The 18,362-nt window shown below is 39.6% G+C and overlaps 2 protein-coding genes across 4 annotated transcripts; one reads left to right on the plus strand and one right to left on the minus strand.

Annotated features, from left to right (window-relative positions):
• Positions 1–2,662: 2,662 nt before the first annotated feature.
• Positions 2,663–10,236, minus strand: LOC121525665 (low choriolytic enzyme). Its single transcript, XM_041811764.1, has 10 exons — positions 9,980–10,236; positions 9,865–9,897; positions 9,721–9,786; positions 9,594–9,643; positions 5,530–5,599; positions 5,339–5,453; positions 5,088–5,260; positions 4,900–4,981; positions 4,700–4,821; positions 2,663–2,897 (listed from the first exon to the last, which is right to left on the minus strand). Exons 1-10 carry the CDS (start codon positions 10,044–10,046, stop codon positions 2,701–2,703), a joined length of 975 nt encoding a protein of 324 aa, XP_041667698.1. The 5' UTR covers positions 10,047–10,236; the 3' UTR covers positions 2,663–2,700.
• Positions 10,237–10,413: 177 nt separating this feature from the next.
• zcchc9 (zinc finger, CCHC domain containing 9) lies at positions 10,414–14,600 on the plus strand. 3 transcript variants are annotated; one of them, XM_041811765.1, is made up of 6 exons: positions 10,414–10,502; positions 12,642–13,067; positions 13,184–13,334; positions 13,417–13,509; positions 13,595–13,663; positions 14,343–14,600. In XM_041811765.1, exons 2-6 carry the CDS (start codon positions 12,657–12,659, stop codon positions 14,453–14,455), a joined length of 837 nt encoding a protein of 278 aa, XP_041667699.1. In that variant the 5' UTR covers positions 10,414–10,502; positions 12,642–12,656; the 3' UTR covers positions 14,456–14,600. The 3 variants fall into 3 exon arrangements, with proteins under 3 accessions (XP_041667699.1, XP_041667700.1, XP_041667701.1); XM_041811766.1 differs by having other exon boundaries at positions 10,416–10,497; XM_041811767.1 differs by having other exon boundaries at positions 10,433–10,502; positions 12,646–13,067.
• The last annotated feature ends 3,762 nt before the right edge of the window (positions 14,601–18,362 follow it).

Here is an 18,362-nt window from a genome sequence, read left to right on the forward strand (position 1 = left end):
AAAAATTGTTGTCAGACCGTGTGTCTGGTGCTGACATGTTCAGGACAGCGGGGATATGGAGGGTCAGCTGCTGGATATCCAGATCCCCACATACAAGGTGGATTGGACCGGTCTTCGATGGCAGCCATGTGCATCATGGAGATGTCGGCTGGGTAGCAAAGTGCCAGATTTTAACCTAAGCATCTCTGTAAACACCAGAGTCTGAGTAACCGTTCTTTCAGAGGCTTTTATCACAAGTCTCATGGGTGCAAACTTCCTGAAAGTCCTTCCACTGTGGTGCAGATGGCCTGTGCCCTGTGTAGGCTTGTGGATTCAAGTCCGACTCTCTCATCCCTTTTTCTGACTTTATTCTTTGTCGTCCTCTTTGAATAAAGTCCAAAAATAAGTCTTCAGACTTACAGTCCTCTAACTGTGTCACAAACAGCCGGCAGATGTCATTTCGTTTGATTCTGATCCAGCTAAAAATAAAAAGGAGGCATTGTGTGTGTTTAAAACTCAGTTTGTTTGAATGAGGTTAAACTAATTTTTATAATTATGATGTAAAAACTAAATTATGTGTACAAGAAGCCAATAAACCTTGTCTTTAGTGACACAGTGACCTTTAAGTGTGTTAGTTTAAACAATTATGATTAAATAAAGCTGTATTTATTCTGACTCATACTGGTGACAAACCTACAATGATCCTAAAACTCTTCCTGCTGGGTTCAGACTCTCTGAGATGGTGGCTCTATTACATTTATACATAACCATGTCTGTCTCCACCATTTTCTGCAGAATAAAAAGCAGAAGTCAGAGTTGTTTCTAATTTTTTCCTCCTAAGATGAGCCAGTCGTTTGAATCCCTTTAACTTTTTCCTTGAGCGTAGTTTTAGTGGTTTAAAACGTCCCAGAATGCCACGTTCTGGTCAAGGATCAGCTGACGACCAAATATTGACCCTCTTCTGCTGAGTTTGTCGTCTGGGGGAAAATGAGTCTGACATTTACTCTGATATCAGACTGAAGACAAACAGAGGAACTGTCAGAGGACCCAGACTGTAAATCATGGTGACACAATGAGGACAACAACATCCATGCTCATGTCTGTATTTATAAGTCTAGAAATCACTCAGCATTAATATTAACACATCTGTTAACACTAATGACTCAATAAACAAGAAATCTATTCACACAGCCGCTCCTAAACTCTCCCCGCTCTGCACATAAAACATTTAGAGCTGCATGAAGATATACACTCATAAAGTTTCAGATCCAACACTCATCAGCTGCACCCTGATAAACCCAGAAGAATGGCCCTGATAAACAACGTTAATGACCCCGATCAGCTGAGAATGGCCCCTGATAAACCAAGAGAATGGCCCCTGATAAACCCAGAGAATGGCCCCTGATAAACCCAGAGAATGGCCCCTGATAAACCCAGAGAATGGCCCCTGATAAACCCAGAGAATGACCCCCGATAAACCCAGAGAATGGCCCCTGATAAACCCAGAGAATGGCCCCTGATAAACCCAGAGAATGGCCCCTGATAAACCCAGAGAATGGCCCCTGATAAACCCAGAGAATGGCCCCTGATAAACCCAAAGAATGGCCCCTGACAAGCCCAGAGAATGACCCCCGATAATCCCAGAGAATGGCCACTGATAAACCCAGAGAATGGCCCCCGATAAACCCAGAGAATGGCCCCTGATAAACCCAGAGAATGGCCCCTGATAAACCCAGAGAATGGACTCTGATAAACCCAGAGAATGGACTCTGATAAACCCAGAGAATGGACTCTGATAAACCCAGAGAATGGCCCCTGATAAACCCAGAGAATGGACTCTGATAAACCCAGAGAATGGACTCTGATAAACCCAGAGAATGGCCCCTGATAAACCCAGAGAATGGACCCTGATAAACCCAGAGAATGGACTCTGATAAACCCAGAGAATGGACTCTGATAAACCCAAAGAATGGCCCCTGATAAATCCTTACAACTGACTTTAGAACCTAATTCCCCTAGTTATGCCACTTTTTAACTGCTTTTCACCAATCAGCTGCCCACTTTTGCCTTTTTTTAACCAAATTTAGCCATTTTTAACCAAATTTTGCATTTTTTTTTACTGCTTTTCACCATTTTTACCTCCCATATTTTGCCAGAATCAGATTTTTTTTTTAGCTTTTGTTGGGTTTTTTTTTTATCATTAAAATGACAGTATTGCGATTTTTCTTCTTTTGAGTAATTAAAAAGCAGGCAAACTCCTGCACACTCTCTAAATTGCAGACATAAATTGGAAATATTTTAGTTACAAAAGTTTTCAGGAGATTTTGGTCCAAATATGAATCTCTGAATATTTTTTAATGCATCATTTAAAACCACGAGGTGCTAAAAAGTGTCTAAACATCAAAAACTATGACCATCTCAGTCCTAACAAATAACCATTAAAATAATAAAAATACTTAGTTTATCCTCTCAAAGCTGCTTTTTGTGCTCTTGGCGTGATATTTTCAGTTCAGAAAGCTGAGAATGCTGCACCACTTTTACAGTTTTTCTTCCACCTGAGGCTGAGACTTTGACTACATCAGCTCAGGGATGCTTTTGCTCTCAGGGAGTGATGCTCTAAGCTAAAGAAGCTTGCCTGCCTCTTATAGAAGCTGTAAATCAAGACAAATCCTTCACATCCAGGTGTCTCTTGTTGCTTTTATTCATATAAACTTCAGTCTCTCAGCTGGTGTTCTTGCACCCCCTAGAGGCAGCAGTCTGCTGCTGCATCGCTGCAGATGGACGGGTGGTTGCAGTCTTGTGATTTTCCTCTGTTTTGTCTGCAGAAATCTCATCGCTGTATATGAATCTGGACCAGTGAGCATCCTCCTGCTGCACTACCTCACTGCTCTCAATCTCCAGAGTGTTTTCTGGGAAGTCTGGGGAAAAAAAAAAACAGGGAGATGCAAAGAAAGTTAAACGTGCAAAAACTTCAATGCAATAAAACAATATGCACTCACTGGACTGAAATAGTTAATTTAACAAAAACAAATTATTGCTACAAAATCATTTTTCCTATATTTTCTTGTCAGTCCCTGATTGACTGACTTTTGCCTTCATGGTCTTGCTCCTGCCAAGGTTTCAATCATGCAAACTAAAACCCTGAACTTCTGCTCAATCTTGCATAAAACACCTGCACAATTCTTTGTGTCATATTTGGCTTTTCGTTCTAAAATAATAGAAAAACTTTTGTCTGAAGGCATTTCATGATTTTTCTTGAATTTATTGAACATCCTGTTGGTGAGTCTGGTCTTATGGCTTTGATTTCACACATTTTTCTCATTGCTTGTTTTGTTTTCTTGCAATATTACTCTGTGTACTTTCAGTTTTACAAGAATTAAGCACTTTTACAAAAAAAAATCTGTATAAAAAAGATTGTATTATGATTGCATTTTTGGAAAATAATTCCATATTTTCTGGTTAAAGAAAAAGTAAAGATTAGGTGACAGGAACAATAAAATAACAGCGTGCTCTTGCAAGGAAGTTTCCTTTTGATCTATAAAATTATAAAGTTCAATGGTATGGTGGCCCTGGTGGTCAAATGCAAAAACATGTTACTGAAAGCAAAAAATGTTAAAAACAGAAATATTCCAACAAAGATTTATTTTACAAAACATAAGAAATTCAGTGAGCCATCGGGTCTCTACATAACGAAAGGGAGAGTCTTGTCGGCATTCTTGGATTGGTGCTGCGTTGGCAGTTTTGCAGGCATTGTACAGGGCTGTGATGAAGAGGACTCTGAGCCGGAAGGAAAAGCTTTTCATTTACCAGTCGATCTTTGCTGCAACTCTCACCTACAGTCATGAACTAGGGGTAGTGACCAAATGAATGAGATTACGGACACAAGTGGCCAAAAGGAGTTTTCTCCAGAGTGTCTAAGCTCAAACATCTGGGGGGGATCTGGAAGTAGAGCCACTAACCCCTGCCATCAAAAGGAGCCAGTTAAGGTGGTTCAGTTATCTGATCAGGATGCCTCCTGGTCACCTCCCTTTGGAGGTCTTCTGGGTGCATCTAACAAGGAGGGGAGCCCGGGGCGGACCCAGAACTTGCTGGAAAAAAATTGATATCCCATCTGGGGTGGAGGAGGTGAAGATTATGCTATAAAGGAGGAGGCTGGGGTGGAGGAGGTGAAGCTTTATGCTATAAAGGACGAGGCTGGGGTGGAGGAGGTGGAGCTTTATGCTATAAAGGAGGAGGCTGGGGTGGAGGAGGTGGAGCTTTATGCTATAAAGGAGGAGGCTGGGGTGGAGGAGGTGGAGCTTTACACTATAAAGGAGGAGGCTGGGGTGGAGGAGGTGGAGCTTTATGCTATAAAGGAGGAGGCTGGGGTGGAGGAGGTGGAGCTTTATGCTATAAAGGAGGAGGCTGGGGTGGAGGAGGTGGAGCTTTATGCTATAAAGGAGGAGGATGGGGTGGAGGAGGTGGAGCTTTATGCTATAAAGGAGGAGGCTGGGGTGGAGGTCGTCATATTTAAACACACCGCTGTGTTGAGAGAATGAGCTGTGATTGGCTGCAGGAGCTGGGAGGTGATCATTAGGATCAGCTGGCTATCAGCTGATCATGGTTGAGGGTATGAGTACCAAGTCATTTATTGGTTTTATTTATGCTAAATGCATTATTATAACACTGAGGCATTTTAATGACACCAAAACATTTTTTTAAATACACCAAGGCATCTCACCACAGCTGTAGAGGTGTCTGACTCTCTGGATGTCCATGTCTGTCAGTTTGACTCTCTGTCCCATCTCCATCACGTCGCCCTTTGGTACGATGGTGGGCAGGCCGTTGGACGAGAAAAACTCTCTGATGCAGGAAGAATGATGGCGATAAAATCAGCCTCATGGAAAGAAAAAAAATGTTTGCATGTTTTAGATAGTCTACCTGCCGTAGTGCATGATGGAAATGATGTCATAAGGAAGTCCAAATGTTTCTCCAGGTTTCTTTTCAAAGTTTCTCTCCATCCCTGAAAGAATAAATCACATAGTTTCACTCAAAATCAGATTTAGGCACAGAGAGTTGTTGTTCATACATGTTCTCTGAATTTAGAGAGTCTAAAACAGAATGCTGACCTTCCATGATGTTATGGTTCAGGACGGTGATGTACTTCTCTCGATCCTCCCTTGTGTGTTCGTGGTGAAAGCCCAGAGCGTGAAGGATCTCGTGGACGATATTACCCACGGTGCACGGCGGCCCCACAAACACGGGCTGCTCTCCTCCGATGAAGCCCACGTACGACGCACAGCTTTAAAACAGAAGACAAGGAAGGTCTGAACGTCATACTATCATTAGAAACATTTCTGCACACAGTCCGTTCTCCTACCCTTTACTGGGTTTGAATATCAGGTAGTTTGTCTCGGACGTCCTGTTGTGGAACTTCACACAGGTGTGCTCAGACAGCATCGCCATTGCAGACAGGATGTCCTCTGTCCTGCTGGCTGAAAACACAACAGTGCTTCATAAATATATATCTGACAGTTCATTCATGTCCTCATTAGGGACCAATGGCCCTACCCAAGTCTTCAGTGATGAGGTATGGGATCTCACGGGTCATCCAGACACTCTCCACGGCGTTCCTGTCAGCCTGAGAGGACATCATAACATGAGACTCAAATTTTTACCTTTTGTTTTTTATATTTCTGCTATATAAACAGGAAATTTCAGTGTAAATGCTTTGCTTTTGGACACATTAACATTACTTGGAAAGTTTTTGTTGGGTCACAAAAAGATTGCACGGTTCTTTTCTCTCGTTTTAATAAAGAAATGTGATCCAGTTCTGATAAAACTGCCGCTTATAGCTACATCCGAACTAGTTGCTACACCAGCTGCAGTCATTGGCTTCCACTACAGTCAAACCCGTGTGCATCTACTGCCTCATTTTCCTCAAATGAAGCTGGCTGGTCAGGCTCATTGCAAACAGGGCACAATCAATTCAGATTGGAGATTTGCAAGATGGATTTACCTGTAGGCAGACGTGGAATCTGGAAATCCCATGTGCTTTGCAAAGTTACATACTTTACGACCCAGCAGACTCTTCCCCAGGTAGCATTAAAGGTCACATATTTGATCCCTCCAAGACAAGTTTATATCGGTCTCAGAGGTCCCCAAAACATGCCTGTGAAGTTTGCTGAGAAAACACTCCAGTACTGGATTTTTGTATGTCTGAAAGCTCCTCTGTTTCAGCCCTGCTCAGAGCTGTTTCTGTGTCTGTGGCTTTAAATGTTACTGAGCTGTCTGACTCCACCCCAACTCCACCCCTATCAGGAAATTGATGTGGCTTAAGGCTGGCTCAGACTACACGATTTGTTTGGTCGCTCACGACAGCACCGTGCCACACTGTGCGACCAAAATCTTGTCCCGTCTTGGCCGACAGCCTGAGTGCGAGTTCACAGATTGTCGGGGGGCGGGCCAAATAGTGTCAATCACTCTACTACAGGAGCGCTCCGTGTGATTGTAGCGGTCTTTTGCTCAAAAAAGGAAAATAAGAAGCAATGATGGATTGGATAATGGATAATAAGTATGGATGTATGAAGAGGAGGACAATATGGACTGGCTCTCCAGATAGAGGTTAAGGTATGCATGTGATAACGTGAAAAAAAAAAACAAAATTCACATAGTTTAAGAAATAAAAGGGGATAAAGTGGTAAATCTTGTAAATGATGATGCAAAGATAAAGAGTAAATGTTCTCCTGTTGTTGGACATCAGGATTCATGTCGCTGACGTCAGGTCAGGGTGTCAAACTAGACGATGATGTACAAAAAATTCTGACATGCTAGTCTTGTTGAATTGTGCTCGTGAGGAATCGTAATGAGTCTTGAACGCGTCATGAATTATGTCACACTACAAGACCGTTTGTCGTTCCCGACTCTCAAAATAGGGCCTGAGTTTTGACGACGAGCTGCGACATCACAGTCGGGCTTAAATCTGGCTGAATTTGTGTAGTTTGAGCTGGCCTTTAATGGATATGGCTTTCACGATCCTCCTCTCAGCTTGAGAGGAGGGCAGAACTTTTTTCCAAGCAGGGACGGCCAACCGAACCTGGGGGTGGGGTTAACTCCCCACATGACATCATGAGGGGAAAATCTGAGAGTGGCTTGTTTCAGCACACACTTACAAGGTGGATAAAGGAGGTGGGGGGATTTTTCTGGTACTTGAGGGGATTGTGGACAGGCCAGGGGCACATACTTACATTAGAAAAGCATGAAAAAGTTTATTTTTACCTCCGCCAGAGGGGTTATGTGATAAGGAGGGTTTGTTTGTTAGTTTGTTTGTTAGCAACATAACTCAAAAAGTCATGAACGGACTTTGATGACATTTTCAGGAAATGTCACAAATGGCATAAGGAAGAACTTATTAGATTTTGGGAGTGATCTGGATCCAGGAATTTTTTTAAAGGATTCTTCACTATTGGGAGATAGGGCTAATGGTGGAGGTCTGCGCTCTCCAAGTGCTTTTCCATTACATAATATGTGACCTTTAATGTCTCCAGAGACACGATAAATTCTTAAGATCAGGAAGCAAGCAGAATGGTTAACAGTGTCACCAGTCAGTCCAGCACCAGTGAAACCATGACACCGGTTGTTAATGTCAAACAAAATACATGATAAAAAGGTCACGTGAGGAAGACAATAAAATCTGTCTGTGTTTTGTTACCAGGTTTTTGGTCAATGTTAATGACCTCTAAGGCCGACACTTTAAAAAGCATTTGTCTATGGCACAGGTGTCAAACTCAAGGTCCAGGGGCCAAATGCGGCCCAGAGTGCAGTTTTACCCGGCCTGCAAAATCATTTCATATTTAAATTAGAAGTGGCTCACCCGAATAAGGCCTGCAGATTTCCTCCAGTATAAAAATGTAAATTTAACCTTGAAGATTTAAAAAAAAAACCTTGTTAAGGTATAAAGTCTGAAAAAGTAGAGAGTAGAAATAGTCAGGAATGAGGGGAAGAAATTAATTTGTGTTTTCATTTCATATTTTGATTTTGCATCCCAAGATTATGACGTAAACTTAGGAATTTAAACTTTTTTTCATATTTTGACCTTTTAAATTCATAATTTTGACCTTTTCTCTCATATTGTGACCATTTAGGTTCACAATTTTTCATTTTAAATCATATCGTGACATTTTAAACTCCTAACTTTGACTTTTAATCCCATATTTTCACTTTTTAAACTCCAGAACTAGAATTTTATCTCATAGTTTGACCTTTTAGAGTCACAGTTTAGAATCTTGTCTTCTCTTTTTGACCTTTAAAACTCTTGATTTTGTATTTTATCTCATATCTTGACCTTTAAACTCATGGTTTTAAGCCTCTATCTCATATTTTTGCCTTTTAAAACCTTATTTTGACTTTTAAGTTGTATTTTGACCTTTGGGACTTATAAAGATGACTTTTCATCTCAGATTTTGAGCCTTTAACTCATTTATTTATTTATTTAGCATTTGTTTGACATGGACACAGTAGCATTGATGCTGTGATATTTAATCATATCGACTTTTTTTTTTTTTTTTAGAAATCTTTAAAACATTTATCATCACTGTTTAATTTCCCCTATAATTCATTACCTGTGAAAACACGGTTGACAGTTTTTGGTTAAATTGTGACCCTTTTAGGCCCTCAGGTTAGACCTAGATTCAGATTTCGGCCCCTGCTGTGATTGAGTTTGACACCCCTGGTCTATGGCATTTACTTTAGTTTGTAGTAGATCGGGGAAATAATTTCATGGAACAAATAAAAAAGCCGGGGCTAAATTATTCTCCCAGTCCAGCACTGAAAAAAGTCTGAATTGTACATACAATTCTGTGATCTCTAACTAATTAAATTAAACACTGTATTTGTAAAATTTCGGCAATAATAAGGAGTTTTCAACATTTTTTTGTAAATTTAAAAAAGAAATAATCCACAGTAGGGATCCTAGAACTTTTCAAATACACTGTAAAGCTCTTTTAACTGAAACGTGACTCTCTAAGTCTGGTAAGTTGTGTTTAACTGGCACAATCTCTGTTATTCTAATAATGAATAGAAATAAGTAGAGCAGATCCTTAAAAAAACTCCCTCAAACACATAAATAGAAGAGGAATGAGGCCAACAAAAGTTACAAGCAAACTCCTAAAAACTTACTTTGCACAAACAAGATAGCAATGTTTCAGAAGCTAAATGTCGCCAATGTGGTCGAGAGTTTTCATGCAATTTTCCTTATAAAAATGGAATCACATGTTATAGAGTGCCAGTTTTTTCCTGAAAATTCCCAATGATCATTTTGATTGAGGATGTCCAGATTTGTAGATTTTAAATATCTTTTATGGTCATATATTTTAAAAAGAATCAGATATTCGTTATTTCAGTAACAGGCATAGTGCTAAAACTGTACTAATGCTTTAAAATAACCATGCAATCGTCTGTCATAATCATAATGAAAGTGTGAGAGAGAGCTCTGTTTAACTGCACAAATGCATTGCCAATATTTCAAACTTGGTGTGCAGGAGTTTGCATGTAATCTTTGCAAATCCTAAACACTTGATTTCCTTAGAATACTTCGATTTTTACTGGCGTTATACTGGATCTGAAGAATGACTTACTGACAGCACAATGTCTCCCTCTGTCAGAGTGTAGTCCTGGCTCATCAGCTCTTCCAAAAATGAAGGAAAGTAAAATTCAATATTAAGAATTTGCAGAACTGCAGATGTAAATGTTTCTTTGACGCACCATTTAGAGTCTCTGGGTTTCTCTCCATGTAATGCAAAGCCCTCATGATCCAGTCTTCCTGCAGGGCTTTAAAGAAAACCATTAAATCAACACTAATCTGTAAACATTTAGATCATTCTGGACAGAAATCAGAGCAGGCTGTACCTTTTTTAGCCTCCTTTATTGGACCACAGTCAGCTGAAATGGAGCAGATCACACTGAAATCAAACGTTTGCTTCCATATATTTAATTTAAACAGTGGATTGTGTTGATGTCTTACCATTTCCCATGAGCTGAGCAAACAGCAGAGCAGAGAGGAGCACATGCAGCATGATCTCAGAGGTCATGGAGGCAGACAGGTGTCTGCTAGTCACGCTGAGTAGAATCAGCTGTGAGGAGCTGCAAACTCAGAAACATTTACCACATTTCACAGGGAAATATCTGACTTCTTTACCCCCCTGTATATTCATATCACAGCTGTACTTTGCAGGTTGAGCTCTGTTCAAACATTTTAAAGCGTGTTTAAATACCCAGAGTACACAAGATAGCCCTGAGTGCAGGAAAGACCCGGATGTTAGAAAAGATGCAAACATACGAAAGCCTGTCACGTCAAACAGAAACGGGAATTTCCTTTAAATGTATTCAAAACCACGTAAACGCAAGAAATAAATCTGCTCATTTAACGGACGCTGGTGGTGGCAGTAGTGAGCCTGACACGCCGGTTGTTGAGCAGCGAAAACCGTAGAAGAAGACGGACGACTTCCGGGACAGTTATAAACACATGGGGTTGAACTCTCTGTAAGGTAGCGTTGCTTCTGCCTTTATTAAATTTTTTTTAACTGCATATTCTGGTAGAGATGGTAATATTTAATCTTTATTTATCCTGGTTTTGAGTTGGACCTCACTCGTAGACTGTTTTCCTCGTAAAATCGAAGCTAGCTGCTAACTAGCGTGCTAAAAGGCAGTCAGCGGAAATGTCAACAAAGTTTTTGCAGTATTTTATTAGTGATAAAATCAAATCCAGCTATATTTTAATGACATTACATTGATACTAGGATTTAAAAGGTGTTGCTAAATATATCAGAATACTGATTATTTCTGTTTTTCCTTCCAAAGGTTTGAAAACTCCACCTTTTTACCAGCCATCTGGTTGTATTGCTGCTTTTAGTGGACTGTTGTTTTTCTAACTTTGTTTCCTGTTGACAGAATCACTCTATGAGACTGTTTTCAGTCTCTACTATCAAGTAAACTTTGTAAAAAGTTTGATAAAGTTACAAGAACCAATTTTTCAAAAGTGGCTAGCAGAGGACAGAATGATAAAAAATAGGTTTGTCCCGATCCTCCGATCCCGATCCGATTTTTTAATACTGAATATCTGCCGATACCGAGTCCCGATCCGATACTCATCATTACCTAGATTACAGTTTCAACTGTTACTGCTAGATATCTCAGACTTATTCCATTTATCTCAGTACAGCCAATGTTCCTGTTTAATACATAAAATCACATTTCTGCCCAGAATGGTGTCAAAAAATAAGTTTACATATTCACTTAGTGCAGTGTTTAGTATTCAGACAATCAGCTGAATGACCTGACAGTCAGAAACGTGAACTCAAATAACCTCAGATTCACTTAGAGGTGGAGTAACAGAGTCAATAGTCACAATAACAGATGAATTCAATAAATGAATTTTAGATATTATAATTCTACCCAGAAGTTAACTTGACTCTATCAGTCACAACAAAAACTGAACTTAAAAAATGAATTAAAAACATCCCAACTCCACTTTAAAGTGGTGTAAACAGTTTAACTGTAAAAAGGTTAAAAAACAACAACAATCTGTATTAAAATGTAGCAGCTAATCAGAAACGTGAACCGAAACATTAACAATATAATAAATCCCAAATATCAAATACAAGCACTCTTATTTCAGTGGCATTTCTAAAGTGCAGCTAGAGCTGCTGCATCACTTTATCCCCCTCACTTTTATTTCTCAGAGACTCAGCAGCAACATGGGGCAAACATCTGAGCTCCAAATATCTGTAGTAGAGCTAACGGCAGTGAAGTTGCTTTTCTCTACTATGCTCTCACCTACTTTGTTGTACAGCTCCGGTAAAGCAGCGTCAGTAATGTAACGTGGAGATGGCAGGGCATAGTGTGAGTCCAAATTCTCCACCACGGAGATGGGCTGGTTGTCCAAGGTGATGAATTTGACCACCTTTCCTGTTATCTTTTTGCCTTATCCATCTCTCGAGGGTACTTTTCTGTTCTCTTAAAGTCCAGGGTGTGTATCTTAGGTGAAGCTGCCTGTTGCTCTTGTAAAGTCTCGGTATTCTGCTGCATGATTTGATCGTAGATGGCGGATCAAATTTGTAAAGTCAAATGCAGCTCTGCTGCTACATCCTCGTGAAACAGCCGTGTTACAGATGCTGCAAGTGGCCGTTGCTTTGAAGTTTGAAGTTTTTCCACACCACTCATATTTTTAACCCATGAAAGCTAATGTTGCTACTGCAGCTTTGGTGTGTTACTGGTGCGTTTAATTGTGCTCCATTTACGGCAGCTGACGTTAATGATCGGCTGGGCTGATCGGATCAAATTGCCAATCAATTAAAAATGCTTAGTATTGGCCCCGATCTGATACATGTGATCAGGATCGGGACATCCCTGATAAAAAGGGCTGGAGATTTGATTTTGTAGAGGTTGTTTTCTAGTCAAACATAAATGAAGTCTGTGAGAAGACATTTAATCAAGAGTCTAGATTATTATATAAACTTACCTGTGTCCAGCTGCTCAAGTGGATGAAAGTTAGACAGTTTTGGAAGTTACTGTATGTTTGTCAGAGCTGTAACATCATCCAGTTTTCCTTTATCGCTTGTTAACTTAATACTTTTTAAATAAATTGCTCTGCAGCATCGTTTTTAACTTTGTTTTGTTGTTTTCAGTCAGAAGCTGCAGTCATGACGAGGTGGGCGAGAGCCAACAACATTCATAAACACAAACCAGCAGAGGCCACACCATGGAGTCGACTAAAGGCAGGAGGAGGAGGAGGAAGAGGAGGAGGAGGAGGTCATCAAGGTGGATCAGGAGGATCTCAAGGTGCTAAACAAGGAGACCACCTGAGAGGGACTCAGCCTGGTGGATCAGCTGTGAAAAAAACAAATAAGAAGAAGAAGGAATATGACAATGAGGATGTAAACGGCTTCCTGGAGTATCTGAAACAGAGTGGACAGCCTCTGCCTAAAGGAGAGGGAGGAGGGAGGTTGGAGGAGGAACGGGAGATCAGGGAGGAGGTGGAGACGGCTCTGAAGAAGGACAAGAGGAGAGAGGACAGACGGATGAAGAGGCAGAAAGACAAGAAGAACAAAATGGTGAGAGATTTACTCAAATGTGAAGCGTTTCCTGTATATTTTTATCACACACATTATAGCGCTAAAACTCTGAAATGTCAACGAGACGTGACTCCTCTTTCCCTCCACCCGTCCAGCTGTGTTTCAACTGCAGGAAACCCGGTCACGGTTTGGCCGACTGTCCCGAGGCCGACAGAGACGAGGAGATGGGCCGAGGGATCTGTTACCGCTGCGGCTCTACAGAACACGAGATCCAGAAATGTCGAGCTAAAGTTGACCCTGCTCTGGGTGAGGACGACTGACAGAAGAACCTTCTTAAAGACTTTTTGTTTGAAGCTTCTCTGTTAAAGCTTAATATTTATTCTTTCAGGCGATTACCCCTATGCCAAATGCTTCATCTGTGGTCAGACGGGACACTTGTCACGGGCCTGCCCGGACAATCCAAAAGGACTTTATGCACAAGGTACAAACGTAAACATTCTCTACACTTGGATGATGAATGGAAACTAACTAAACACTGATTATTATAATGATTTGTGTGTTTCTAGGAGGCTGCTGTCGTGTTTGTGGTTCAGTGGAACATTTTCAGAAGGACTGTCCAGAGCACCAGGCTGCAAGTGAGTCTCTTCTGTCTTCATCTTTAACAACATCTTCATGGTTTTCATTGGTCCATCATCCTTTAACATGTCTTTGGGAACAAATTATTGAGGTTGCCAACCTCCTGTGGTCAGTAAGTTGGTGGATGAGCTGTGATCTGACTAGAATCTCACTGGTCGGACGATCACACAGAGAGATCACTGTAAAAAGTGGTGATTCAGAGAAAAATTAAGTTATTTTGTGACTGCACTCTCTGAAGAACCCAGACACACGCTGACATTTTAGCACAGTTATACAGGAAGGATGCATCTCATAAGGATGCTCCACAGTAAGCGTGGGCAGAGGAGGATGGATGCTGGTCGGCTCTGTTATTTCAGTTCAACATAAAGAGGTTAAAATGATTTATTATGTTGCAGAAAGCCCATTTAGAATTCAGTCAACATAGATTTTCTTCGGATGACAACAGCCCTAAAAGCTAAGTTTGTGAAGCCTAAGAGGAACGAAAAAAATCAAACATTATACAGCAAAACCACAGACACAGTGAAATGTGTCTGAATGCAAACTGGAGTTTGTCAGAAGATAAAGAACAGGAAAAGTGCTGTTAGATGACCTTTATGCCAGAAAGATGGAAATACAAGTGCTGTCAAGAATCTGAGCTCTTCTTCCTCTGAGTCTCATCTTTGATTTCTCTCCTTCCAGCGAACTCGGTGACCGTTTCCTGGCTGTCCAATAACATGAGTGCAGACTACGAGGAAGTCCACATTCCAGTGAAGAAGGTCAAACCTAAACAGACCAAAGTGGTGACGTTCTGATTTCATTCAAACATCACACTTCTCTCTGGACTTGGAAAAATGGACTGATCACTGTTTAAATACAGAGAAAAAACTCATCAGACACACATAGACTCCCTGTGTAAATTTGATAAAGATATTTTTAATAAACAATCAGTTTATTTAAGCCTCTGTGTGCCAGAATGATTCGATTGTGGATTTATTCAGAAAATAAAAAACATCATTTGACGCAGTTTAAATCAAACTCTGGTAACAAACTGTCCTCCAAGGGAAACTGATTCATTCTTTAGACATTGGGACAGCAGGAAGACGATGAGATGGTCCAAGTGTTTAACCTTCTTGTGTCCCTTTGTACCATTTTAGGACAATTTCATTTTTGTTTCCACACCAATTTGAGTTTTACAGCCTTACACATGAGCTCCAGCAATTTTTGTCTTTAATGGCATTTTGAAAAATGTTGTCATAATTCATACCCCATACCTGTAGTGCACTGTGTACAAAGTCCTGACGTTTACATCCCTAGTGTCCATTTTGGTCCGATTTACTTCCATCATAATTTGATTTTTTGTTCCTTGAAAAAAATAATGCATTAAAACCAATGTTGCCAAAAATTGGAGGGGGGCGGAGTCTACTATATTGAACATATAACATGCAAATATGGCCAATAAATGGTTATAATTTTTTAAATGAGTAATGTTTTCATTTTTCCCATTTTAAACACCAGGGATTTCAATGACAGAAATGGCCAATGAGGGGTTAAAAAAGTTCACACTTATAAATTTATTATATTTATTATAAGTGGAGGGGTGGACTAAAATTACAGATAAAAATTGTTTGAAAAAAAAGAAAATGTATAATATTTCTATAGCATAAATAAAATAAAATGAACCACTTTGGTCCAAAAAGACACAAATGTCAGTTTTTGTTTTTTTTTTAACAATTTGAATTGCATCAAAAATAATGCATAAAAACTGATGTTGCTGGAAATCATGGGCATATACCAAGCTCTGATAAACAGATTTTTTTTTTTGGTATGCATGCAGCATATTGAAAATGTTTTATTTTTTTTCCAATCTAAAACACCAGGGATTTGCATGACAGAAATGGCACATAAGGGGTTAAAATTGTTCAAACATGTGAATTTATGGAATTTACTTGAGAGGAGGGGCTGGTAAAAATTACCAATAAAAAGTTTGAATAAAATATAGAATATTTTCATAGCGTGATGTTTGAAATGATCCATTTTGGTCCAAAGGGACACAAACGCCAGGGTTTTTTACATTTTGATTTGCATAGAAAATAATGCATGAAAACTGATGTTGCTGGAAATCATTGGCATATACCAAGCTCTGATAACCAGATTTTTTTGTATGCATGCAGTATATTGAAAATAACTAATATTTTTATTTTTTCCCATCTTAAACACCCGGGATTTCCATGACAGAAATGGCACATAAGGGGTTAAAATTGTTCAATTTGTGAATTTATGGTATTTATTATTAAAGGAGGGGTTGGTTAAAAATGGACAAAAAAAGGTTTAAAAAATATTGGTGTATTATAATTTTTTATAGCCTGATGAATGAAATGAGCCATTTTGGTCCAAAGGAACACAAACAGTTGTAATATTAAAGGGATGCATGAAGGTTAATCTCAGTTAAAGGTCTATTAAGACACTGTTCCTGACTTTGATCAAATAGCATGATCTCTGTCAGAAGGACAGGGCAGTGTTGCATCATGGGAAGTGTAGGATTCAGTATTTTGCAGAGTTTTAACCAGGAATTGTCTTCTGTTGTTTCGACCTAAAAGTAATGTTTTTGTAGATGCTTAAAAAAACGCATTAAAGCTAATCTGTGCATGTAAAATCTTCAAAAACAGAAGTTAACCCTCACAGTATTCTATAATTCTGCTTTTCAGCTTATAAATACTGTTCTTATCTAGCTGGTAATGTTGCTGTAATGTGCAGATTCAGCCACTTAGAGGCAGCACTGGCTAAAGTTAAGCTGCTGTGTTGCAGGAGCGTCCTCTACCCTTCACAGAAGAAGACCTGATCATCCAGAGAGTATGAGGAATGCATGTCTTGATTTTAAAACACCTTTCACACAGACTTTGTTCATTATGCAGGAAAAGGCACGCCCTTGATCTTACAGCTGTAGCAGTGGAAGGCAGAGACTGAAGAAGAGGCTGAAAATCTTCCACTGGCTGAGTGAGATAGAATTGAAGATGAACAGACAGGAAGAGGTGATTTCATCCTTCTCTCTGACAGAGTAAGCACGTTACAGATAAATAAAAATCTCCTGCATTCGTTGCAGGTCTGTATCTCTGCAGCAGCAGCTGTAGTCCAGCATCAGCTTTAAGCTTCTAGTCTGCACCTTTTCTTTCAATAAAAAGGAAAGACGGGGTGCAGATGGTCCAGGGGTTAGGTCGCTCCCCATGTACACTTCCTCTAAATCAGTGGTACTCAACCTTTTCAGCCCAAAAATAAAGGTGCCAGAGACCGGGGACCCCCACTGTACCTGAAGTTGGTTGAACACAGCCATGAACATTCAAGAACAGTCATGTGGAGACAAGACCGTCCATAAAGAGGAATAAAGGGGAAGGTTTCTGGGACCCAGCCAAACCAGGGGCCCATGGAGGTCAGGAAATTCATGATCCATTGTAAAGTTAAGCTGTGAAAACTATATTTCATATTTGACCTAAATAATGACCACTCTTATCAAGGAAAAACAAATATCTCTGTCTATTCATATGTGTTGTAAATAGCCTTCTCAAAATGAAAAGAACTTTTGTCAAAAAACATTTTTAAAATGAGAGAAAAATTGTTTAAATTAGTTAATAATGGCAAAAAATGGTTGAAAAGGTGTTGAAATTGGATTTTTGAAGAACATAAATGAGTCAAAAGTGGAAAAAATAATCAAAAACAGATGAAATTGGCAAAAACAGGCACAAAAAGTGGTAAAAAAGGGATAAAAAAGTGGCTGAAATGGCTTTAAAGTGCAAAAATTTGGGGGAAATTAGGTGGACTGGGATGAAAAATTAAATAACTTGGCAAAAATGGGATAACTGGTTATTGAGCAAAAAGGGGTGGCAATAATGAGGCAACAACAGGCAGAAAATGGCAAGAATTGGTTTAGAAGTGACAGAAACAGGCAGAAAAAAGTGGTGGAAAGGGTATAAAATTGACAAATGGGTTTTAAGTGGCAAAAATTTGCTAAAATTGGCAAACTTTGTGTTATAAAGTGATGAAAAGTGATTAAAATTTGGTCAAATTGGCGTAAAGTGGTAAATGTAATTTTTTAAAAAATGATAATTTTTTTAAGGCATCTGGTGACCCCATCTCAGTGTCCTGCGACCCCAAATGGGGTCTCGACCCCAAGGTTGAGAGCCACTGCTCTAAATAAAGGAAAAGGCCCAAAATTATATTGTTAAAAACGTAAGCAATTAGCATCCAGGTGATGAGTCTAGAAAATGTTTTAGAAGAGGAAGATTCCAGGGTAGACGACACAGATCGCTGTACAGAAAATTCAAGCTTTTATTGATACTAGGCTTTTCTTTTATAAGTTAATCATTAGGATTCATGCCACTCCAGAGGAGAAGTTTGTTGTTTGGGTAAACTGAGCAGCATTCATTTCCTGTTTAACTGTCCCAGTTATGATGACTTTAGGGATGTTCTTTTCAGGAAAATGTCTTCCATTAATCTTGATTAGTTTCTGGCTGGAAGGTTGTGGAAAAGTTTAGCAGAGAAAGAGAACTTTCTTGTTTCAGATTTTATCTGCAAAGCCAGGGAGAAAAGGCAGAATAGATTATGTAATACTGAGCTGTGGAGGGAACATGCACCTTTGTGATGAACTATTGAAACAATACAGCAGTGATTTAAAAAACCCATAATGTTTGGGAACTTTGTGTTCATGACAAGTAAAGAACAATCAGT

The sequence above is a fragment of the Cheilinus undulatus genome, linkage group 17 (assembly GCF_018320785.1).
Source record: "Cheilinus undulatus linkage group 17, ASM1832078v1, whole genome shotgun sequence".
Taxonomy (NCBI): Eukaryota; Metazoa; Chordata; class Actinopteri; order Labriformes; family Labridae; genus Cheilinus; species Cheilinus undulatus.